Here is a 25,414-nt window from a genome sequence, read left to right as displayed (position 1 = left end):
TCTGTCTCTGTTTGTCTCCAACATTCATTTCTGAAACATATCAAAAGAGTCAGCACTGCCACGTCTTGCTCACATTCCTCTGTTGGATGAGCTGCTACAGCTAATTTAACAGTCTATCTTCTATCCTGGAGCGAGGCTAAATATTCTCAACTTGAAATCAGTAACAAAATTTAATAAGTGTGGGGTATAAAAAAATGATTTCTTTCAAAAAGCTTTCTCTTAACCTTCATAAACAGAATGGTCTAATATTTTTCTTTCAAGACTCCTTGTCAAAGCGGCAACACTATTATACTTCAAGAACCAAGAACCAAGCCACCGTGAATTAGAGTTAGTCATGACATTAGCTCTATATAGCTGCCTCTTACGTCAACCATTTCCATGTTAAATCATAAATTCCAGTCCCTGTGTTTCAGTTGATGACCAGCAGGTTTAAGCTTTGCTGTTGTACTTTGTGTTCCGTGAAGTTACTGAACCGCACAGAGGTGTGATGTTTTGTCATAGTTATTCAGACCGTCTGCTCAATCAGTGCATGTAAAAACAGATGTACATCATCAGGGACTCTCAGGCGTGAGTGACTGAGCAGTGTCAAGTTGAAGGGTGAAACTGTTCTGCTGCAAATGCCACTTTTTTATTGTGTGTGTGTTTTTAAAGCTTTGTATTTATCTAATTCATCCTGTGCTTACCTGAGCAGAAGATGGGTCCTGGTTAGTGCTGTTGTTTCCTCAGTTTTTATATCTTTTGTTGAAAATTGTTTGGCTTGAGTCTGAGTGTCATTTACTGAAATTTTTTACTGAACACTTCTTCCTTTTCTTAAAACAGAAAATCCACTTTTTTTGTTTTTGCACTGATTCTTTCCTACAGTTCTTTCTTCAACATCTCCTTTAAAGTTTTCCCTATACCTCTGTATCAAATCAAAGTCTTTATTGTGACAGACACACACACAATGTTTAAGCTCAGGCCAGAAGCACTTGAGTAGCGGTGGCAGCAACAATTGTGCAGCTCCCAGGTACCAACTCCAGCTATAAGCCAGTGCGGGAGAGTTAATCTATAATACATGATTCTGATTGTGGAGGAAGCTGGAATTGAGCACCATGCAGACTCCACACAGAAAGGCCCTGTCCCATGCAGCTGGGATTTAAACCCAGGACCTCTCTGCTGTGAGGTGACAGCACTAAATCCTGAGCCGCCATGCTGAGGTTGTTGGCACTGCAGGTGCTGACACTAAGTTTTACATTCAGCTTGTGCACCTGCTCCTTCAATTACGCAATTATGCATGCACCCAGTCCAGTTGTCCACCCAATCACTGAAGTCAGAGGAAACTACCAAAGATGCTCAGCGGTGGCGCTGGGAGATGTGTAATTTGTATGAAGGGGCGGATGTACAATTAGAAATGATGATGCTGCTTTTAGTAATGGGACCCGCAGGGCAATTTGAGTGCATGTCCTGTTGGTAATCTATGCTCTGCCATTACAGAGCCGTTTGGACAGTTTATCGATCAATTACAGTAAAGGGGTCAACAAACACACAGTCAATGCTCAGTGCTGTATCTACAAAAAATATCTGACTGATCACAAACAAGAGGCGTTTGTTTCCAACACTGCGAGCGCCCGCCGGTGTATCACACCCCCTTCACTCACTGTGCTGCTCTCTCATCCACCGGGCTGAGACACCGAAGCAGCCTGAGAGAGAAACAGCTGGGAGGGGAGAGGAAACGGAGCGATGGAGATGGCGTGCATTAACATGGGGCCGAGACGGCTGCTGCTGGGGCTCGTATGGCTCCTTCTGGCCGTCCTAACACCTAATGTCCGATGTCTAAATGGCGACGAGGACCAGAGCGAGGACACCGAGTGCAAGATGAAGAGCGTCACCGTGTCGGCGCTGCCGTTTTTGAGGGAAAACGACCTGAGCATCATGCACAGCCCGTCGGCCTCCGAGCCCAAGCTGCTGTTCTCCGTTAGAAACGATTTTCCCGGAGACGTCATGGTGGTGGACGATCTGGAAAACACCGAGCTCCCCTTTTTCGTCTTGGGTGAGTCTTTGTAACGCGACGGTCACCTCAGTTCATTAGCAGCTAATTGAGCAGATGAACCCCCCCGCTTCACTCTTTATTATTATTGTTGCTATCACACCGGAGCATCTGTCTATTAGCGTAGGCCCAGCTGCATATCATGTTTTCACTTTTTGGAAAAATTCTATAGGCTATAAAACACACCAGAATGGACGATTAACGCAGTTAGGTGCGTTTATATGTCATAATCAGCCTGTCAGTGGATGATTATTAGTTGAGCGCCTGTTATTGATGCACGGTGGAGGGCTAAATACACACTTAGCACTTCTTCTTACAATAATAGGCCGCGTAGCATCCTAATGCTAATAAAATTGTATTTTTCCCATTTAGTTACAGTCAGCAATAAGAGAAAAGCCGCTTTTATGCCTTGTATGTTCATTCTTGAGTTGCCCCTAACGCTAGCTTACACACGTGGCTCTGTTAGCTACATGTGCAGGCAACCGCTTGCTAATTAAAGGACTAGCAAATATGCAGCCAAAATACTCTCGCTTTACGTCAACTATTCTGCTCATCTTTATCCGTTTTTATGTCATCCCTTCATACCTCATATGTTTTCTAACTGATTGTAATGTGACAGTTGACGCTCTTCCGCTAGTTTTCGAGAGTTACACAGGCAACTTTACACGGGTTTAGACTAAACAAAGCTGGCATTGGCTGAACCTTAATCCTTGATAAATAACACTGAGTTTGGCGGAAAACGACAGTTTGTCCTTTGGAAGTTACCTGGTCGCTGTCCATGGTGCTGAACCTCGACTGCAGCGCTTCAGGGCAAGTTGCTGCCAGCTCTTCTTGCTGCTGAGAGCACCGAGACTCAGTGGTTTGCAGTGTTACATTATTTCTCCCAGATTTGTCAGTTTTGTGTCTTTGGATGTTTGTGTTTGTCTGAGGACTTGTGTTGTTATTGGTGGTTCTGGGCCTGGTTGTACAGTCATGTGGTTTTCAACTGCCCAAGTCTGCAATCAACAGGAAAGCAGTAAAGAAGCATGTCTGGTCGGTTGTGTGAGTGTGTGCACTGACTGTTATATGTGCTTAGCTGTTTCTTTCATCTTTGTCTCTTAGTTATCACTTTTTTTTTTTTTTTGAAGATGTTGCTTTTTAGAATTACATTTTTGTACATACATTTTAGATCGATACTCTAGCTTTCTGTTTCTCTCTCTAGTGCCTTTTTGATGTGGCAGATGAGCAAATGCAATATGAATTACACGACCGATAACATAGACTGAAGTTTGTATACTGTGTATTGAAAATAAATACAACCATTCATATACTGTAGGCTTTAGAGAACCTCAAGATATCGCTAATTAGTTGTCATTTCAGTGGCTTGGATTGCACAGAAGCACTGCAAACTGTCTTACACTGAAATAGTTTTGTAAGAAGTTTGACTGAGTATCCAATATGATACCTGAGTTTATACCAATGAACCAAAAAGATCATTCTTTTGATACTTTAGCTTTGGAGATTACAAATGTGTGAAATTAAGGTCAGTATTTTTTAAAAGGAGTGAGTCGCAATAATCTGAGCAGCCATTAAACGTAGAGCTTCTGACTAACTGATGATTATTATTTGATACGTCCCAGTCAGGTTTTTTTCACGTCCTTTAATGTTGAGTATCTGCCGATACGATCTGTCTGGTTTGATACTTATATGTATTTCAGTGTTCGTTAAATATGGATCTTACACACTGAAACAGCACGCAGCTTATTATTTCACATTTTTTTTCAACAAACACAGATAATGATAAGCTTAAATTATGGACCTGATATGAACAGAAGTGTAACTGATCAACTAGAGAGAAGACATCTCACTCTGTTGGAGTCGTGGGCACCACAGAAACACTCGCTGATTGTTCAGTGGTGTTACACAGTGGAGCTTCTTCCCTCACAAATGAGCACAGACATTAGCAGCAGAGAGCACTTTAACCAGACAACAGCCAATTGTCAACTTTTATCAAGTTACTCACAGAATTACCATCAATTGTTGACGGCTGATTCGACCTGCCGCTGGCTGCACATTGTCACTTTAACCGCAGTGAAAGTGATGGTCAGCGCAGTGAGGAGCTGCTGTCTGAATGTCTTGCCAACTGCAGTGTCTGAACTTACACCGTACACACACCAGTCCACCCAAATCATTTTTCACATTCACACACTAATTTTCGCTCTGATATGCAGCGAAATGCTGTACTGTAGGCTGTGATAAAAGAGAGCAGCACTGCAACCCTAGCAGGCTGAGAACAAAACTCAGCAGAATAGCAGAGACAACTCTAATTATTTTCATCATCAGTTACTCTGACAATTTATTTTTTTATTGAATCTCTCAATTGTTTAGACTCTAAAATGTAGGGAGATAATGAAAAATGGCTCTTATGGGTTCTCAGATCCCCAAATGAGGTCTTCAGATCAGTTATTTTATGTGGCTGAATGTCCAAAGCTCAAAGGCATTCTGGTTACAGTCATGTAAAGAAGAAGTAGAAGTTGGAAAAGTATTGCTTCTTATGACTTTTCTGAATGACTTTTTTTTCCCCACTTTGTCCAAGCAGACATGGCGCAGTTCTTTGGAAAGACACTGTCACTGTTTAGGATTTATTGCAGGATATACAATCTAATATCGATGTCTTTTTTTTTTAATTAACAGACATACGGATGTTGGGGAATAGTCCTATGATGGGCCCCAATGATATTTACAGTGTTATTGTTGTAGTGTTTTTTTGCCATGAGACCATGGTGACTGTTTGAGTGGTTTGAATAGTTCATTTAAAGGCCTAATTTAGAAGACAGTTAATTCATTACGGGGTGTAGGGAAATAAGCTAAGGCAAATGCACAGCGCAACAAATCTCTCAAGACTGGCACTGCATATTAATGAGTCTGAATTTGTGTGTGACATTTCCTTATGTAGCATTCTACTCCAGGAATGAAAACTTTTAATGAAAACTGACGCTGGGGAGCCCAACACAATTCCGAATCCGTGCTGCAAGCAGCATCCCAAATGCTTCTACCCAAATACAAACCCTGGAGCAGCTGGAGCGTTTCATTTATTTTATTTGTTTATTTTTCTTTTGTTTGTTGCTTGGTTTCCTTTGCTGTTTAACTAAATCTCTTTTGTGAAATAAGGGCTGCCGTGTTGTATACATATCTTCTCAGGAAAATCAAGTTACATTAATATTGTGCGGCTGTACTGATAACAAGCAGTAGTTACACTGAAACCAGTGTACTGTGATAAGATGCCTGCCAAATGAAGTTTGTGTACTCAAGCACTGAACGTTTTCTAGCTGCTGTCGTGACCTCACGTTAGCCTTGTCCTCCCAAAGCCTCGTTATGATTAATGTTGTACATGGTCCCTTTCAGCATATATTTATATTCCCAACACATACTGTAGGCCAACTCAACAGCAGTAGCACAGTTCATCACCAAGTGCCACATGCCGATGGATTTAACATTGGGAGAGTAAACCCTGCATGGCTATCCACCACTCTGGCGGTCAAAACGTTTATACCAGAACAGAAAGTCTCTAGTACGTTTTGACGTTGCTAATGGGTGTGCTGTTTCTGACTGCCGTCTGTGTCGGAGTTTACGTACACAGGAATAGGATGCACCTCCTAAACCTCTAACATCTGCTTTGCTTTACACGGCAGAGCTTATGGGCGCAGACAGGGGCTTAAGGATCCATTCAACTCATAAATCAGTACTGAAATGGCCACGACGATTGATCAAAATGGGAAAGTTTCTGTTTTATTTTTCCTTTTTTTGTTGAAATACAAAGGCCACATATGACATTGCATTCTTATTTCACTAGATCATTTCTAATAATTAGTTGCAAAAATCATCACAACATCCCATTCATATGTACACAGCTTTAAATCCAAATCACTGGCAACCTAGTGTACAAGATTAAGCGGGTTCAGGCAAACCGACTGCTGGAGTGAAGTGGGCTTGCAGCGTGCACTTAGTTCGCAGGAGCGTCGGAACAGCCGAGATGCTTTCCTGTGTTTTGTTGTGATGAACTATAGTTGAGAGCTGTGCACACAGTGTGGCTGTACTACTCTGACAGACATCCGCAAGCAAGAACTGTCATCAGTAACGAGCTGGAGTGGATTATGCTGTCTAATGTTACATTGCACAGTCCGTTACTGTTGTCTTAAGCCTTGATTTGATTTGCTGCTGTTAATGCAAATCAACACTTTCTGCATCTGTTTCAAATTGAAAGCCCTCAAACATTTCATTTTATTTACTCTTCATTTTAATTAACAAGGATTTTATTGTGAAACATTTGCAGGAACATGTCGTGTGCAAAACCCAGTGCTAAAATTTTGTATTACCGGAGTCTGGTCTGTGGCTAAATATCCCACCACAAAGACAGACAACCACACACGCACACACTCACACCTAGGGGCAATGTAGAGTAGCCAGTTAACCTGATGTGCATGTTTTTGGTATTGTGGGAGGAAGCCGGAGTACCTGGAGAAAACCCACGCAGGCACAGGGAGAACATGCAAACTCCACATAGAAGGGCCCAGACCGGGATTCAGATCCTCTTGCTGGAGGCCACAGTGCTAGCCACTGCACCACTGTGGTTGCTAATGGTGCTCAGTAACCATTAGCTAGAAGATGACTGGACGAAGATACCATTAGCCAGCTATTGGTTAGGCTAGCAGAGTTCCCAAAGTTCTTCTGCCAGAGAAGGCAAATGTGTTGTTCTTTCTCGGAAAGAACAGCTAAGATCTGTTAGGCCTTTGTGTACCTCATCTGTGCTGCCCTACCAATGTTTTTTTTTTCTTTTTTCTTGTAAAACAACTATAATTGCAGTCGCAATTACAGTTGTTTTACATTTCCATCATCACAAAACCAGTCTATAATTGTCTAATATGTTGGTTTCCTTTGCTGTTAAAAATTTTAACCACTCAAAATTTGTTCCAAACAATGCTGTTGCAGTTTGCTACTCAAGAATGCTAATTTATGTTCAGGTGAAAAAATGAAGCAGTGTTAATTCTGTTTTCTATTTTCCACTTACAAGCATCAGTTTAAGAGCCAGTAAGTTTACTGTCATAGTACCGGCTGAATAAGCATTATAAGTAAGAGTAGTGGTACTGTTAAAATCGTAGCAATACCCGTTCTTAGCCCGACCACATCTTGAGTGTTTGATTCTAAGACAACTGACAGCATTACTTTCAATGAAAGCCACTTGCAGGTTCTGACTTCAGACCCTGACTACTTCAGTCAGTGAAGTGCGGCACTGTAGCTTATCACAGAGTAACCGTCTTACCAGCAGCAGCAAGTCCTGTTGGGAACTGCAGTCCCTCCATCCTCATCCATGTCTCACTACGAGACATAACCCCCAGCAATTATTTGAATTTTTGAAGACCTCAGAGAGACAGTGATCAGAATTTTTTCAGGGATCGTCTCAGTGTTTTATTTAAAGGTGAAAACTTTAAGCTGTATGCCTTGCTTAGGGAAGTGAAAAAGGGGATGTTGTTGTGAGGCATCCTGAGTTTCTTTTATTTATTTATTTTTTATCCCATCAATCTCCTTGAAGTAACATCGTTTAAAAAATGTAGCTGGTTTTAAATGCGTGTGTGTGTGTCTGTGTTGTGGTTGGGTGCAATTTAAATCCCTCATTTTTTCCACCTTTTACAGTGTCTCACATTTTTCTCGCCAAATTGCTTCTCTGTGAGGCATCTAAGAAGCAATTTGAAAAGGGGGGGATTCTGTGACTGACAGTAAATTTTAGCTGCGGGACTGCAGCCACTCGTTAGTGTCAGCGAAGCCCGGCTACGTTATTAGAAATTTACCCTTTTGGCATAGTGTCATAAATTGTGCAGGAGGTGAGGTAATAAAGTTGCCCTCTGGGAAAGGCTCGAGCTGTATTTGCTCTGGCAGTGATTTGCACATCTGGGTTGAAGGCTTGGAAGGAAGCACTTAACTGCCTCCCATTCAAGTCAGCTTTCTGAACAATAATTCGGCTGGTATATTTCAGATCCACGCCATGGAAGTTTTTTGTTGCCAGTGTAAATGGAGTTTCACCTCTGCTGGTGTTGGTACTTCACATACCAACTCCTGAAAAACAAACTTGTATGTTTTTCACAGGAAATCCTGAGCTGCAAGTTATTTCGCCTCATTATTGCTGGTATACAGCGACACATGATTCTCAGGTAATGAAACAGAACATTGTTGATGTTGTCAAGAAGGCAGATACAATATGACATGCCTGGATATACTATAACTCCAACCAGAGTTGATGTTTGTTTGATTAATCTGTAGGCAGCAGTTGGTGGTTACTATGGTAATATGCTGCCCTCTATAGTTTTGGAGCCACTATGAAATTCTGGCCATATTTAACTTGCCCCTTTAAGAATTAGAAGTTAATTATTTTTTGAAAATACGTATTAATACTTGCATTATTATGCTTTTATAATATAATTGTATGAATGGCATAAAGTGGTTTTAAAATGTTGTTTATCGCAGTTCGTTTTTGGACAATATCACCCAATACGATCAGTTATCATGACTTATGAATACCATCAAAGGGGATGGAGTAAAACTATTGTATGGCTCTCCATATCAGTATTGCTTCTTCAAAAGCATCCTGTTGTTTGTATAACTTTTTAGCTTCCTGCTGTAGCAGATGACAGACCTTATGCTGCAGTGCTGCTGTTATAGGAAGAACTGTTTGGAACATCACTGTGTCAGTAATTGGTGGGAGGAGTTCCAGTACTGTACCAAGTGATATCAGTAGCTATTACCGAAGAAATTTCAGCGTGAGACGAGAGCCTGGTGTGATACAGTGGGCCGGAGCTGTGTCTGCCTGAGCCATAAAAACTTCCCTCATTTACCCTCGTCATAGTAAATATGCTACAGAGACATCTAATTACTGTACATGAAGGGTGAAAGAGACACTTTGCTGAGTTCAGCGAACACATGGCTCTTTTATTAGTTGGATTTTAATGCTGACTACAGTGCTTTTTCTCCGTGTCGGTGTGTTACATAATCTTGGCCAACCTGTGAAGAGCTGTGGAACCACTACTGGACGCATGAGGTGAAACGTCAAAAAGATGGTGAACATGAGTGAACAGACAAAATTTGGTTTTGTTTTATTTATTTTTTACTTTTCAGTATGCTGAATATCTCTGGGTTTCATAGAAAAGAAAACATTTGAAGGCGTTTCAGAACAAAATATCTAAATTTTGAAAACTGTAATTGCCATTTCTCATCATTTCATATTTTTATATTTTTTTAAATGGTTTATTTTTATTGGATTCATTAATCCCCAAATTACCTGCTCTATGGCTAATATAAAAAAGATTTGGAACAGTGACTCATAGGACGCATACCCAATTTTGTGATTCTCACAAAACAAAAAAAAAAAAAGGCTTTGTTCAGCTTTGGAAACATTCATGTCTTTAAATTCTGAATAGGAATTATGTAAGAAAATATACTGTTTTCACAGCTGTTTTCCTTCAGGAAGCAAAATTAGGATTGAAACTCCTACAAGAGGTCACAAGAGAAATTCGAGAGGTTGTAAGATGATTAACAGGATAGAACCCAGAAAAATATTTCTGCTGTCTTTGCTGTTTGCATAGGGAATAACAATTTACATATTCAGGCCTCTAAATATAAAATAAAGATTACTCGCTGCTCTCTCAAATGTTGACTTGTAGACTGTGTAGTACTCCAGTATGTTTCATGCATGCATCTTTTTTGTAAATATACTTCTATGAATGTGAACTAGGCAATGAAATGAGCCTGTGCTGAGCCCCTTATCAACACATCTTCTATTTATGAAATGAGCTGTGTGCTACTATATGCATACTACACACAACTTCTGTGCTTTAAAAGAATGTTGAGTATATAAATCTTTCCATAAATTTGTGGTTATTTTCAGTGCTGGTGTACATAAGATATTGTGCTATATATCCAAGAGTGTGCTGAAATAAGTAGGCTAGAATTGTTTGGCTGAATATCAGTAAGCTTTTCAACATAGTTCCCAGGTTTCACAATGTACAGTGAATCATCAAAGACATATGAAAGCAGATGATACCCCTGATGGATACATCGGTGAGGTGGAATACACAACCCTCTCTGAGCTTTTCTTCCATCTCTGCATCCATAGCCTCCCTGAGGACCGTACCCTCCCGATTCACCATCTGTATCTTTATCCAGAAACTCCCCTGAGATTCCCAAACTTTCCTTTACAGTTTCAACTGGAAATTAGGTCTGGGAATTCTGTTTTCCCCAGTTGTCCCCAGAATATTAGCCTATGTTATAATAGACTAAACTCACTATTCAAATCTGTACCATGAATAGACTTACATTTAATGGGAATTCAATTTAATTACTCTGAACTGTCCATTTTTATATTTCATATGTAAGCTACAGTGCATCTGGAAAGTATTCACACCACTTTCATTCCAAAATGGGTTAAATTCATCTTTTCCCTGAAAATTCTACACAAAATACCCCATAATGACAAAGTGGAACAAGTTCAAGTGCTTGAATTTCTTTTGAAAATTTATTAAAAATAAAAAAACATATATAACATGTACATACGTATTCACACCCTGTGATCAACACTTTGTTGAAGCCCCTTTGGCAGCAATTACAGCCTCAAGTCTTTTTGAGTATGATCCTATAAGCTTGGCACACTTATTTTTGGGCAGTTTCTCCCAGTCTTCAATGCAGAACCTCTCAAGCTCCATCAGGTTGGATGGAAAGTGTTGGTGCAAAGCCATTTTCAGATCTCTCCAGAGATCCTCAATAGGGTTCAAGTCTGGGCTTTGGCTGGGCCATTCAAGGACATTCACAGAGTTGTCCTGAAGCCACTCCTTTGTGATGCTGGCTGTATGTTTAGGGTCTTTGTCCTGTTGGAAGATAAATCTTCGCCCCAGTCTGAGGTCCAGTGCACTCTGGAGCAGGTTGTCAGCAGGGATGTCTCTGTACATTGCTGCAGTCATCTTTCTCTTGACCCTTACTAGTCTCCCAGTTCCTGCTGCCACAAAACATCCCCACAGCATGATGCTACCACCACCATGCTTCACAGTAGGAATGGTATTGGCCAGGTGATGAGCAGTGCCTGGTTTCTGGTGGTCTGTCCTTCTTGAAGGTTCTCCCCTCTCCACAGAGCAACACTGGAGCTCTGTCGGTCAGAGTGATCATTGGATTCTTTGTCACCTCCCTGACTAAGGTCCTTCTACCCCGATCACTCAGTTTAGTTGGACGACCAGCTCCAGGAAGAGTCCTGGTGGTTCCAAACTTCTTCCACTTACAGATTATGGAGGCCCCTGTGCTCTTTGGGACCTTTAATGCCACAGAAATCTTTCTGTACCCTTCCCCAGATCTGTGCCTCGACACAATCCTGTCTCGGAGGTCTGCCGACAGTTCCTTTGACTTCATGGCTTGGTTTGTGCTCTGACATGCACTGTCAACTGTGAGGGCTTATATAGAGAGGTGTGTGCCTTTCCAAATTATGTCCAATCAACTGAATTTATTTAGTTGTGAAACCTCTGAAGGATGATCAATGGAAACAGGATGCACCTGAGCTTTTGAGTGTCATGGCAAAGGGTGTGAATACTTATGTACATGTTACATTTTTTGTTTTTCATTTTTAATAAATATGCAAAAAAAATCAAGCAAACTTGTTTCACTTTGTCTTTATTAGGTATTTTGTGTAGAATTTTGCGGGAGAAATTTAACTTATTCCGTTTTGGAATGAGACTGTAACATAACAAAATGAATACTTTCCGGATGCACTGTATATATATCAAAAGGGCCTGTGTTTTCAGGTATATCTGATGATATGTGTGGGACTCTGTACATGAGGTGCAACACAGCTCAAATAATCAGACATATGCTACAGTTTTTGTGTGGATTTCTAGGAGACTTATTTGCATTTTTGTCTCTTTTTAATGAAGCCTTTCCAAAATAGTTTTCCTTTTTTTTTAATGTTAAGCCTCCTCCTTTGAATATACCTTAAAGAATGATGAAATGATGAATGAATGATGAAAAAATTATCTCATTTCATTGGACACTATTGACATAATGTAAAGTGATGAGGTCCATTATTTTTCCATGTTCCTTCACTTACAGGACTCTGCCACCTCTGTGCTTCACTGCAGTGCTTCACCTTGTCCAAAATTGCACAAAACTTCATGGGTCATTCCAATATGTTTCCTGTGTGTCTATTTTGGTTCAATCACTTTATTTGCCCCTGTTCTGCTGCCGTGGATGATAAATCTGCAGTTCACATCAAGTGGAGATCAGGGATTGTTTCGGTGTTTGTGCAAGGCAAGGGCAGGAGGAATTAGATGGGGAGAGTAAGAAGATATACACAGTGAGTGTAAGGCATGTAGCTGCTAGTGAATGGTTTCCTTGGCAACATGATCGGGTGCTTAGACAGATGCTCTTAAGAGAGGTTTTTATCACCACAGCAGGAAAAGACAGGAAGGAAGGAATGAGAGACATTTCAGGTAACACCTTTAACTCCACATAATGATGCTATCTGAGGAGTAATTTCCATAAAAAAACAAAAAAGGTGTATTATTTAGTAAGTATGTAAGAAGTTTAGTATAACACATTTGAAGCTAACGTTATCAACAGAACGTGAACAAACAGCAGTTTTGATGTTATATCAGAAATGTGTATTTATTGTAATGCAGAGATCTACTGACGTTAGCATGCTAACCAGCTAGCCCATCTTGCACTTTGTACTTGGAGGTGAGAACCCCTGTAGTTTCAGCTGGGCGTGGTGTGTTTGCTGCGTTATGCAACCTCTCTTACCTTTTTTAGTCAAATAAACCCACAAAATGTAAAGAAAACAATACACTTATATTCTTTATTAGATGGAACTTACATCCATACATGTTCTGAATTCAACCAGCACTTTCTTACTGAACTAAAACGACTTGCCTTAAATAAAACTCTCCAAAAATGTCTTGGTTTGTCTTTCCTCTTTTCCAACAATAACCAACTCGTGTTCTGATCTGAAAATATTCCAGCTCTAAATGATGCTTTTCCACACAGCTGACTGGTCGACCTCTCTCTCCTCTCCCACTTCATGGCTCTCCAATCTCCGCTTGCTTTAACTTTGTTGTCTCTGGAGTTGGAGTCCTGGTCCCAGCTGCTATATATCAACTCCTAGGTCAACAACCCCAAGCGCACCGAACCCCTGATCCTGGCAGACTCAGCTGTCAGATGTAGGGCCACGAGCTGCATGGATAACTGACAATAACTAATGATAACTAACTAGCGAGCAGCAGCTGGGAGCTCCGGCTGAAGAGTATAGTGAAATGTCTCACAGACAGCCGTATAGGAAATTAGTAGTAGTCTAAAATTGTGTGAATAATACCAGATTCTGTTACTATATGGTTTAACTCAGTGCTAAGAGCACTAGCCCTGCTAACACATGAGTACTATAGACTCTTAGCGCTGCTCATTCACAAGAAAGTGCATTTTTTTTTAAAGTCATTTTTCAAACATACATTAAATGATGTCAGCGACAGAAAAGCAACCTCAAATACATATCCCTTTTTCTGGCTCCCACGCAGCTTGTTGATATAGTTTTTAAAAAGTTGTACCGCTGCCCACATGTGTTTTATAGGCTGTCAGGCAGGGGAAGATCAAGGCAGAAAGAAACTGTAATCTGTATGCAGGCTCACAGAGGCCAGTGTGAGCAGGTTAGACGCTGGACAAACAGTCAGACACTGGCTGGAAATATTTTTCATCCTTGTTTTAAGATTAGGGTGCCGTAATTTATGGCACTCCATGAACAGGCTTCCTTTGAGAGTTGTAAAGCAAATAAAACTGAAAGATTGAGGAATGTGCGTCCACAAGTACAGGGAAATTCACAATTCGCACACATAAATACACACATACACACACACACACAAAAAACAAAAACAAATGGAAAACAAATTCTCTAGTGGTTCTCAGATTGGCTTCTGTTAAAGGAAGGATGCAGGAAAGTTCTTGCGATGAAAGCAGCAGACTAGTTTCTCGGTTTCCCCCTCTGATGTCCTGATTTCATCACCCTGGTAAAAGCAATACATCTTAATTTGCTACTGTCATCACAGTCTGGCCTCGATCTGTCAGTTTCTCAACCTCGGGGAGAGGTGTTACACACAAGAAGGACATCGGTTCAAAGGCAACACGACATTCAACATTTTTTAAGAGAGCTGGTTAGTATGGGTTTGATCGAGCTCAGTTTTGATTCTCCTGATGTGTGCGAATGTTTTTGAAGTAAAAACTGTTTAAGTGCTCCACCAAACCGAGCTTTGATGTGAGAAATGCATTGATAACCAACTTTGATCATTATTCAGTCGACAAAATCATCAAAAACATGCAACATGCCATCCATTTTTCCAAAACATGTGCACTCTTAAGTATGATATGTGATAACATGCAAATATCTGACATCAGTGCCAGATGAATTGTGATTGTGACATTGATTTTAATATGAAAGATGTCAGTACATCACGTAACTTGGCAAAATTCCATCAGAATTGATTTGATTCTGTGCAAATATGATACATTTTATGGAGCTTTGAAAATGGCAAAATGTACTAAAAGATTATCAGAAAAATTGAAAACATAACTGAACACAACGATAAATAATGTATTGGCTTTGTAAGAGAAATAAAAACATATACAGATTTATTTATTTAATCAAATCTTATATGTTTAACCATTTCGTTTGTTTTTTTTTTCTTTGTTTTATCTTTAAATGTTTTTAATTTTTGGTCTTGGCACACTTAAACATTTCCATATTCCATGGAAGAATTAAGAGAGCTGGATTCAGTCTTCCTGCCTGTTTGTTCCAAAAGCTTGCTTCATTACAAAAGAGACTGCCTTCGACTCCAAACGAGATCACTTATTAGGTTATGCATTATGAATTTTTAATCTTTGAAGGATCCAAATCGTTAAACTAAACTCAAAGTATTGGGCCTGGTTATACTTAATGTAGCTTTTTATCGTATCAGTTGTATTTTGCAGCCTCAGTAAGTAGTCTGACATTTTCATTTTTTTTATATTTGTAGCTACCTACTGGCACATCTCAGTCTCCCTTTGGCATCTACTGACCTTGTTATGTCAGTCTCTCAGTCTGAACCAAGGGAAATATAGTTGCTTTAAGATCAATCACTCAAAACTCAAAATAGGACTTCCTGTTGACTTTCAACACAGTTAAAAAAAGTAAAAAATATATATGTTCATTGGAGCCTGGGTCATAGGTAAAAGCCGTAAATCTGGATTCATTTCCGTTCACTGTGGCCCTGATATGTCAAGCACAGCATCCTCTTTGAGTGAAGTAGAAGTTGAACTGAGCTGAAATGAAATGTCTGATTTTTCTGAACGATGTTTTAACAGGGCAATTTTATATTTGCAGTTGCTTTTTTTTTTTTTTTTTTTTTTTTTTAAAAAAACATTGCAGCAGCTGTTGGCTTTCCTCACACTGTTTTGTAGAATAAAACTGAAAATCTCTTAGTGTGGGAGCTGACAGACCACCCACATTGTGTGAATTCCTCACATTCAGAAGCCTTTATTTAAACCTTTGAAGTGTAATACCACAGCTATAAGATTAATGTAGCACAATAACATGATTCTCTCTGTGTATTTCATGATGATTTAATGCCACTCAAGACTTATTTCAATAAGTGTCATATTTCACAAAGTGACTGGCTTGCCTAGCTAGCTTGCCTGGTATTACTGTACATACTGTATCAAACCCTCAGGATGATTGCCGGGCTTTAAAACCAACTTGACTTAGTGGTCAAACCAGCAAATTGACTCGTTTCACTATCATGATTTGATTAGTTTGGTTCAGTAATATTTGGAAAATCCAGAAGAGCCACATGATGAATTTGATCCTCGTTCAAGTTAGCGTAGGGCTAAGCTGGAAATGAGTTACCCGGGCAGCAGAAGTCTCTAGTGCTCATGCTCTATGGACTGCACAGTGAGCAAGATCATAATAATGTTATCCTCTGGAAGTCAAACTCCTTTTGCTTCACACACTACAGAGCAGTGCCCCACCTCTGATGCTGTGTGTAGATTTTTCCACAATAGATCCATGGTACAGATATGAACGTTACGTTACAGATATGAATATTACTCGAGTTAACAAAAACATGTTGCGTTACTCTTCCCAACAAGACAAAATTATCATTGATCTACTCCAAATGGAACCCTTCAGTCCTCCACCACCACCAGCAGTGCTCCGCTGGCCATCCACCTCCTCTAAGCAGTCAACCCAGGGGGATGAGGATAAATTCTGTTTTGCATGTGACTTACTTGAGTTTTTTCTTGAGACTTGTGGCAGGCTTTCCTTGCATTCTGCCACTGCCAACTGCTCGTTTTACAAAATGGTCTGTGCCCCTGAGGCCTGGTACATTATCATCCCTCACAGAAGCATTGATTGGGGCCACTGCCTAATTGTCAACTAAATGACATAGATTATGACGGGCATCACATTATCATACACATTCAGTGTTAATAAATTGCCGCATTATCAGCCATGCATGAGAAGTGTTCTGATAAAAGTGCCGGCTGCCTTCTGCACCCAGATAATAAGATTAAAAACTTGCTGTTGATCAAAGGCAGTAGCTGATTGGTCAGATAGTAAAATATGCTTATTTTCTTAACGTGTTGGTGTTAATAGCCCAATATTTATTGCTACATTCACACTAAGTAATTCATAAATTTTAAATCGGCTTGCTATTAAGAAATTATTGTCCTCATTAAGTCCTTAATGTTGAGAAGTATTACCTCATAAAACTTGATGGAACCGTTGGCCACGGAGAAGGAAAAAAGTTTTGAAATATTCTTGGAGACCTTAATTTCAGTGACAAGATAAAACCAAAGAGGTTTTATCTCCTTCTTCATCCTTGCTCCAGCTTTGCTACAGCATAGGTATTCCAGACAACGCTCTCTGCTTTTCACAGGAAGCCTCTAAGTTCTACCCACCTCAGCTACTGCAAGGAGCAAACAAAAGAAATGTGCAGCAAGTCACATTTCTTACTCACTTTTTTTCCATTTAGTTAAGCACAGCACCACTACATTTCCAGTGAGATGTCTCATAAAGTCACCTGGTCAAGCACGTCAAAGGTGGGTATAGCATCTGGAAGTTTAAACCAAGTGGATTAATGGGGAATTTATTTTTTACACAATGTCAAGTCCGGCCTGAGGCTGGTAGTAAGGCTGTACCAGACCTCTGCAAATGCGGTGTGCATGTCAGCCATGCCATGTTAGTTGAAATATTTACATGGTCATGAATTTTCAGTTTGTCAGTGATTGTTCCCTTTGGGGAGCTTGTCACCTATAAAACAGGTGGTAAAAATAGATCCAATTTATTATAAAATAGATAAAGGCAGAGTTTTGGGGATAAACAGGACCACAAGTTTAACAAGACCTTTTTGAAATACAGTGCATGCGGTGCTGTGGACTAAATTTTTCACCACTTTTGTAGTGGTAATCATATTAAATTAAAATACATATTAATGCATTACTGTAAAAGCAACTGTGAGCCAAAAATAATTGTCACAATAGATTATGTGCATAGATTTAAGTGTTTAATACCAAGCCGGTGCACGTGCATATGGATTTGTGCTCCCAGCTCTCATCAAAGCTCAAATATCTGGATCTTTACAGAGAACATAAACACATTTTAGTCAGTTGCATGCATGAGCATTTCGTGTAACAGTTTAGTTGACCATGCAGAGAAATTGTAGTGTGGGGAGTAAATTTTCTGTCAAGACACTAAACACCGAATGGATTTCTTTTTTTTTTGTTCGAACATTAGATATTAGGTCGAGTAGATATGACCTTTGTTTAATTAATAACATTATAGATTAAATTTGACTTGTCAAAAAGTTTAAACTTTCAACGTCAGGGAAAATTACTCACAGGAATATTCTAAAACCGTACATATTTATTAGTGCCTCAGCGATTGGTCAGTTATCCCGATTGGATTTTAAATGCAACGTCACATGAAAGTGATTGCATTGATGAGAATTCAATTCAAACAATCCTAAAATATGAACAAAACTAAAAGAAACATTGAAATGAAACAATTCTTTGTTTGACAAATGAAGTGCTTATGGCGGGTAATGTTAGCTAATGCTACCAGAAGTATTTACCTGATAGATATGGCTGTATAGCTGATTTGAGGAACCAGTTTATTTTTTCCTGACTTAAAGGCTCATCTATGTCACAGGTGAACATTTTTATTTGTTTTATTACAAAAATAGAACAAAAAAACACAAATTGTTAGCTCACCAGGAAACATATTTGACCAACAAAACTCAAGAGAATTTAAAATGTAATGTATCTTTATCCTTTTAATTGTTATGCAAACAAGTAAGTCAACCAAAAATGCAAACCCAGAGACAAAGATGGGGAGTTGGAGCAAAGGAATATTTATTAGCAAACAGAAGATACTTGTTGACATTGGAGTAGTGAAGTGCCAGAGCCAGGGCCTGAGACAGGGAGCTGAGCAGTGCTGGGGGACTGACCAAGGGAATCCAGGCTGAATGCATCCAGTGAGCAGATCCCACACAGTTTCCATGGTGAGCAGCAATGGGACAGAAGCAGAGGGAGTGATACAGGCACAGGGAAACAAGTGTCAGCAAGAGCTACGGCCAGGCAAAAAATGTGAAACAGTCTCATCACAGACTATCCCAGAGACCAAACTGACATCTTCACATTTCTTCTTTTGTCCAAACAAAAGTCCAAAATCCCCATCATTAAACAGAGAGTAGCAAAACTTTACATTTAAGATGCTAGAACTAGGAAATAGGAAATATATGAAGTTTTTGCTTAAAAAAAATGGCTTTCAGGTAGTCTGGCTTTGTAGTACATTCTCTCTTTTTGGTCTCCAGTAAGTGCCAAGTCTGCTGCAAGCAAATAAACTCAAAGCGCAGTTACAAAATATGCATTCGGAAAAACTGAGACATTGTGTCTTTTAGACAGACGCTGTAGGTCCACTGATCTCCCATTATGAAGAGAGATGAATTTATCCTTTTGTAAATATATTTTTCTTCACATTTGCTACTCAGAAAACCATTTTCATTTGCTCTCTTAAATCTGTGATTCTTCGACCGCTTTCACAAGACTTATCAATTAGCCAAGCTCTTTTCTTTTTTCTTTCTTCTTTAAGGTAACATTAACTCTAAGTAGTGTTCATATTACCTGTGTCCTTCTTTGAGCTACCCTGTTTTCCCCATTCTGTCTGTCTGTCAGTCCCTGTGCTCGTCCCCTGCTGTGCTGCCTGTCTCCTTTGTATAAAAATACAAGTTAAGCATCAGCTCCACATCTTTGGGCCCCTCATCTTCACCTCGAGTGATGGTGCACAAGTGGCTGCGTACTCAAATATATATTTATCGTATACTATATCTAGCATATAAGCATAGCCAGGTAACATACAAACAGAGCTCAGCAGCACCCGTGAGGGAGGGCCCCGTCTTGTCTTTCAAGCTGCTTGCTGAAAAAAGAAGAAAGAAAAGTGTAAGATCAACAACCAGCAGGGAGGTAGTGTGGCTGTACCTTGTGTTTGTGTGTGTGTGTGTGCACTTGGTTGTGTTTTCAGGCTTTCCTTAAATAGGGTGTGACATTAAGCTGATGATTAAACCCCTCGAGGGTGACAGGTGAGGGAAGCAAGAGACAACCGAGGAAGGTAGCGAGGGACAGCTGACGTGAGAGAAAGCCGAGAAGGTGACAGAGAAGGAGAACGGGGGGACTGAGAAAAAAAAATGAAATGAAATGGAAAAAGAAAGATGAGGTCAGTGAGTTTGGGAGGGAGGGAAGATTTACGTCGGGAGGAGATGGAAAGACAAACAGACAGAGCGAGAGACGAGCCACTCGATCTTGTTCGATAAGTGGCAGTTATTGTCAGCGACTCTGGGCCCGGGAGCTGCTGCTGATGAAGCTTGGCTTTGTTTGCTCTGCCGTAATGTAATTAGCTTTAAAACACAGTCGTTATTGATATCCAAATGAAGAGGCATTTCTTCTTTGCTGCCTTCGTGCCTATGAGCAGGAGCCCCAAACCAAAGCATTAAGCAGCTGTCGAGAGGTGAAATGTGCACGCTGAGGTCTCTTGCATTTTGTAATAGGCCATTTGACTGAAGCATTCCACCGACATCTGAAGTGGCATATTACGCTGCATACACCTGCTGTTTCGTACTACAAGATTGTGCTGACCTTCAAAAAAAAAATAAAAAGTGAATTACTGTATCAGAAAAATCCACGATGGAAACACCGCATTTCATCATGCTGTATTAGCCTGCTTTGCACAGAGGCCACAAAGCTGAAGAATAACGTATTCGCCCTGCGTACTGGGAAGTTTGCTGCTAACAAGTGAAAGGCATGATGAATTTCTCCAGCTGTCAGAGACTTGGAAGACTTGAGAGCTTTATGGTTGACATGGGCATATTTCTATTTCATTAATAGCAAAGCAGCCTGCCCTTCTAATGGTTTTCCTCACACCTCTCGAGAGTCCTTTTCTTTTGATTTGTTCTCCCCAGACCTTCGCCGGCTTACCAAGAGCAGGCGTGTTTCCCTTCGCGATGGAAGTGTGCACACCAGCCAACAGCCAAGTGCAGGGACACGCTGGCAGTGGCTGGATTTTTTTTTTTGCTTTTGTTTCTCCCGCTTCCTCAGGCCACATCAGCAAGTGTGCAAATATCTATTGATTGATTGATATTAATCGTTTACCTCGTGGCTTCATCCAAAGCGATGATGATATAAAGACAGACAGTGGAGAAACAGATTGATCAGAGGAGAAGGAGGAGGAGGATTACTTTGTTTGCGTGACACTTGTAAATACTCTTCAGACCTCCTCTTTGCACTTCAGGAAGTCTTGAAATCTTTGCATTATTTCTTTAGTCGAAAGTAGTTCCATTTCATCGTGACTTCTGTGGATAATCTACACTTTATGCTTGGCCAAATACAACCAGTAATGTAATTTGGGTGAAGCGACCCTTTAAACAAACAGAAACCATTTGTTTTGGCCTGTGCTGAGCCATCGGGATGCATGCTCTGAAGTCTTTCTTTGAGTTCTATCTGTTATAGCTGAGCGGCAGTGAACGCCATGCAGTGGACTTAATGTAGTGTGTGTATGTCACCTTCACACACTTGCCTTAGGGCTAATGGAGCCATGGTATGAGTTCCAGTATGTTAAGTAGCAGATTATGCTGTCCAAATGAGCTGACTGTCGTATTTCACCATGCAACTGTAAACTGTTTGTACTTTACACATATTTGCACATGGAGGCCACGCTTGAGGTTACAGATCTAAAAATGAGCATGATGGATTATTTAGTATATCAGGTACATGTAGATGAGTGTGCTGGATCATATGTATCTCTCTGGGCCTGTATATTGTTTTTGATTTCAAGCTGTATTAATTATATGGTGGACCGTGACTTGACTGGATGGTTAACGTGAACGTATTGACCGTACAGTTGTTGGATCAGTGCTCTTCCTGCTCTCTTTGCTGTATGGAGAACCTGAAATGTGCATTTTAAAGAGAAACATTTAAAAAAAAAAAACTCCTGCACAGATGAAACAAATGATTGATTAAATGGTTCATTAACACTTCTTCATCCAAGTGGCTTAATTTGCAACAAGGTGAAAATCAAAGATTAAACATTTAAGAAAACACAGAAAACAGAATCCAAGTCCCTTTGTTGTACATTTGATCTGGGATTAAGCTCCATATTTAATTTTAGGGTTGACTGGTGTACAAAAGGGTGATTCGGTCTCACCCTGTTCAGTCGTGGAATCTCTGGTTTGACGGTAACAATTTGTATTCATACTGCAAGACAGAGACAATGTTGTTAGGGTCAGAGACAATGTTGTTGGCCAGATTAAATATATTGTTGTGGTAGACTGATTCATGGAGTTTCACAAGGGTCCGCCAACCTCCTGAGAAATGAATCACTCATATCAACGCTGGCCTTGACCGTGTTTTGAAGCCTAAACATGTTTTGAACAGTGAATACAAAATGTTACTGTCAAACTGCATCAGGATACTGACACACACCAATGTCAACTCTTTTCACAAAGTAATCCTACATTTCATTTTCTAATTCAAAAAAGTGGATTTTGTGCTAAATTAAAAGTTCTTATTACAGTCTGTCCACTGACCTCTCCATAGTAAACCATGTAAACCACGGAGATATCATTATGGAAATATGGATTTTCAAATATAACAAAGAATGCATCCATTCCTATGTTCATGTCTTCTGAAAGTGACAACAGTAAGACCTGTCAGATATTTAGTGGATAAGATGCAGAGCAACGACATGCAGGCCGACAACTGTTAACTAAAAATGTATATGAAATAAAACTGTCAAATGTATTTGTCAGATTTAGTGATTGTTCTGTTTTGTTTGATGGAATAGTAATACTAATCCTGGAACGAAAGCATGGAGCACAAGAAACAATAAAAACTCACGAAGGAGAATGTGCATTCGACTGTATAAATACACAGGAAGGTGTGGGTGTAGCTGTAAGCACTGTATGCAGCCATACTGCTGTACAGGCAATGTAGAACAAAACTGCTGAACAGCTTTGCACCTCTAAGCACAATGTAGGTCTATATTTACAGCACGCTCATGAGGAAAAAACAAGACAGTCATTGATTTTCCAAAAACCAAATATGTACGCTGATGTGTTCGTTTTAGAAGAGCGGAAGTCAATATATTGTAACTTGGCTGACTCTGCATTAGTTATTTGCAGCGGGCTAACAATGCAGCAGACCTGTCAGCACTGCTGAAGTGATGTCCTGAGCTTCCACGACAGCAGTCGCACAGAGCGGCCTGGTCAAACAGGAGACATTTTGTGTCCATGTTTTATACCCTTGTCTGTTTCCTGCCCCTCAGCCACTGATCTGATGCAAACAAAATGCTGTTATTTGTTATGATGGATTAGACTAATCACAATCCATGTAACCATGTAATAGTGTTGCACGGTATACTGGGAAGGTATACCCTGCTATTAAAATAGTAGACCCCATTTTATTACTAACAGCACTGAAAGAATGTGTGCTTTGATGGACTGGGAGCCGCATTATGAGTTGCTTCAGTGAGCGACAGAGTGTGGCAGCTCGCAGCACTCCGCTTCCACCACTCCAGTCCCTGCAGGCATAGTGGGCGTGTCGTCTCTTTTCTTGGGGACAAAAAGAGACGGAAGGGTGCAAGTAAAGTTCTCAATGATCCTTTTACAGTCAGTAATTAAGGGAGCTGCAACTGATTGCTCACTGATTGTTAATTGTAAAATTACATTGAAGTCTATCAAAAGTGGATTATTATATTATCATTGTTTTTTTTGTTTGTTTTTTTTTATTTAAATGTATTATTTTATTGCTTTCCTGTAAAGTTCAGTATAGTATCGTTTCACTATGGGTATCAAGATATATATATATTTTTTTGTTTTGTTTTTTTTGGGGGGGAGGGGTTGTATTAATGTCATAACACAGAGAATATGTATTTACTTAACTACTCAAAAGAGAAACCTAAGCAACCCTGAGTTTTACTGTAGTTGCAGTGTTTGGAAATAAAAGCCAGGTCCGATTGCATGATCTGTCCAAAACATTTCAATCAAACTGAGCATAAAGAACAATACTCCTACAATTTAATTCCCCATTATTAATTAATTTCTACCCCACCAATACACAACATTTGCCACATCTGAACTAAGTGTAGTTTGTTGTTACTACCACTAAATAATATGATCTAGTTTTTCCTGTCATAATAGGAGGAAAAAATGGTGGAATGGACATTAGTCTTGAATTGAACAGACTATAAGCCTTGGAAAACTGCCATAATGCAGTCAAAGACTAGAATGAGGATGTGTATCTGTCCACTGCACTGTGGATTCACAGCGATGTGGGGCCTGAAAATCTACCGGGGTTCCAAGGATACCCACTGGTCGTTATTTTAGAGGTTTTTAAATTCTGAGCTTTATTGCTGCATGTTATTTTCTCACATTGCAATAATGCATGTAACATATGGTATGGGCACACATAATAACCTCTGGGGGAGCAATGGTCTGGGGATGCACAGTGGTGTCTAGGGATGCCAAATGTGTGAGGGTTTTGGTTGCTCACTCTTATCAGTCTTGCGTCTTTACTTTGCATCTTGAATTTTCTTACAGAACGGAATACTCGGGTAAAATATAATTTACATTTATTTGAAGTGAAGGGTTACAGCCATCATTCCAAGAGCATGCATCTTACAACTGTTAGAATGATAACAGTACTAATGGGACATAAGAAATGAACAAAACTGCAGTAGAATACCTTTAGACTGTGGCATCTCAGCGGGTTTAAACTTTTTTTGGGGGCATGAATGAAGTAAAACCGCCCTTTGAGAGACAAATGCTCTCTCTTATGGAGCCTATGCTTTATTCAGAGATGACTTTTATGTTTCTTTGGATCTGGTTCAGATAACAGAGACACTGCTTCTGGAGAAATGGCATTAACAGAGTTGTAATAAATGCCTTTAAAAAGATTCCTCTTCTGTACCTCTGCACTTCCGTGAGAGATGTAAAACACTGTGGTGGGTTTAAGGCGCGTCCCTGAACATGAGGCATTTGGCTGTGATGGACTTTGCAGTGAATCTGTGACTCATTGGTAGAAGGTTAAGTGAGCATCTGCTGGTCTCAAAACATATGGCCATTAGGCTGTTTGAATGCCAGTGCAGAAGAAGGTGGAGGCCATTACTATTTATCTAACAGGACCTCATAACATATCCTGTCCACAGAATTAATAAAAAGGGCTGGAAGGAGCAGTCCTGATTGAATCAGCTGTCAAGCAGACAGGGCATGGCTGTTTCCACATAGATTAGTTCGAGAGTCCCCATGTATCCACCTCTAGATTCTAATCTCGCTTTAATTTGTAGATTCACGTGGACCAATTCCACACATGAATGTCACATCAAACAGGAGGGAAAGACATCTTTAATTCAATAGGGCTTATTATCTGATTTCAAACAGGCAGCTTTTCGAGAAGACACGCACACACACACTCATGCTCATGCTCAAAGGAGAACAGGACAGCAGTCAGGTAGACGTGATTGCTTTCATCAGCATACGTCGACGCGTGCACAGTGACGGCACAGAAGATGTATTGGCCTGCTTCTAATCAGCATATGATTTTTGTCCTCCACTCACCATCCTTGTTGTCATTGTTTCTGTTAGATTTACAAACCTAGTCTTTTCTGATGTGCCATATGTGCTAACAGATGTTATCGTCTTGGCCCAGAGGAGGAAGACAGACGACCTGTCTTCACAACTGAAGCTGAGAAATTGTGTGTGTGTTTTTTTTTTTTTTTTTTTTTTTTTGTTTTATTTGTTAGCGGAGCAGCGCTCACAT

At 40.1% G+C, this 25,414-nt stretch overlaps 1 protein-coding gene across 6 annotated transcripts in view; it reads left to right on the top strand.

The window, feature by feature from the left end:
- The window catches only part of astn1 (astrotactin 1), a 356,774-nt gene that overhangs the window by 14,163 nt on the left and 317,197 nt on the right, over positions 1 to 25,414 (top strand). Inside the window, exon 1 of one of the 6 annotated variants that reach the window (XM_046409631.1) lies at positions 1,311 to 2,029. The exons of 1 other annotated variant lie outside the window; for it this stretch is intronic. In XM_046409631.1, the coding sequence (XP_046265587.1) occupies positions 1,720 to 2,029 (310 nt within the window). In that variant the 5' untranslated portion in view covers positions 1,311 to 1,719. Of the gene's footprint in view, positions 1 to 1,310; positions 2,030 to 25,414 lie in introns of those variants that run through there. 4 more of the 6 variants (XM_046409635.1, XM_046409630.1, XM_046409633.1 and 1 more) reach the window with 4 other exon arrangements.

This window comes from Scatophagus argus, chromosome 13 (assembly GCF_020382885.2).
Source record: "Scatophagus argus isolate fScaArg1 chromosome 13, fScaArg1.pri, whole genome shotgun sequence".
Classification (NCBI taxonomy): Eukaryota; Metazoa; Chordata; class Actinopteri; family Scatophagidae; genus Scatophagus; species Scatophagus argus.
This window is presented reverse-complemented; position numbering and strand designations above follow the sequence as displayed.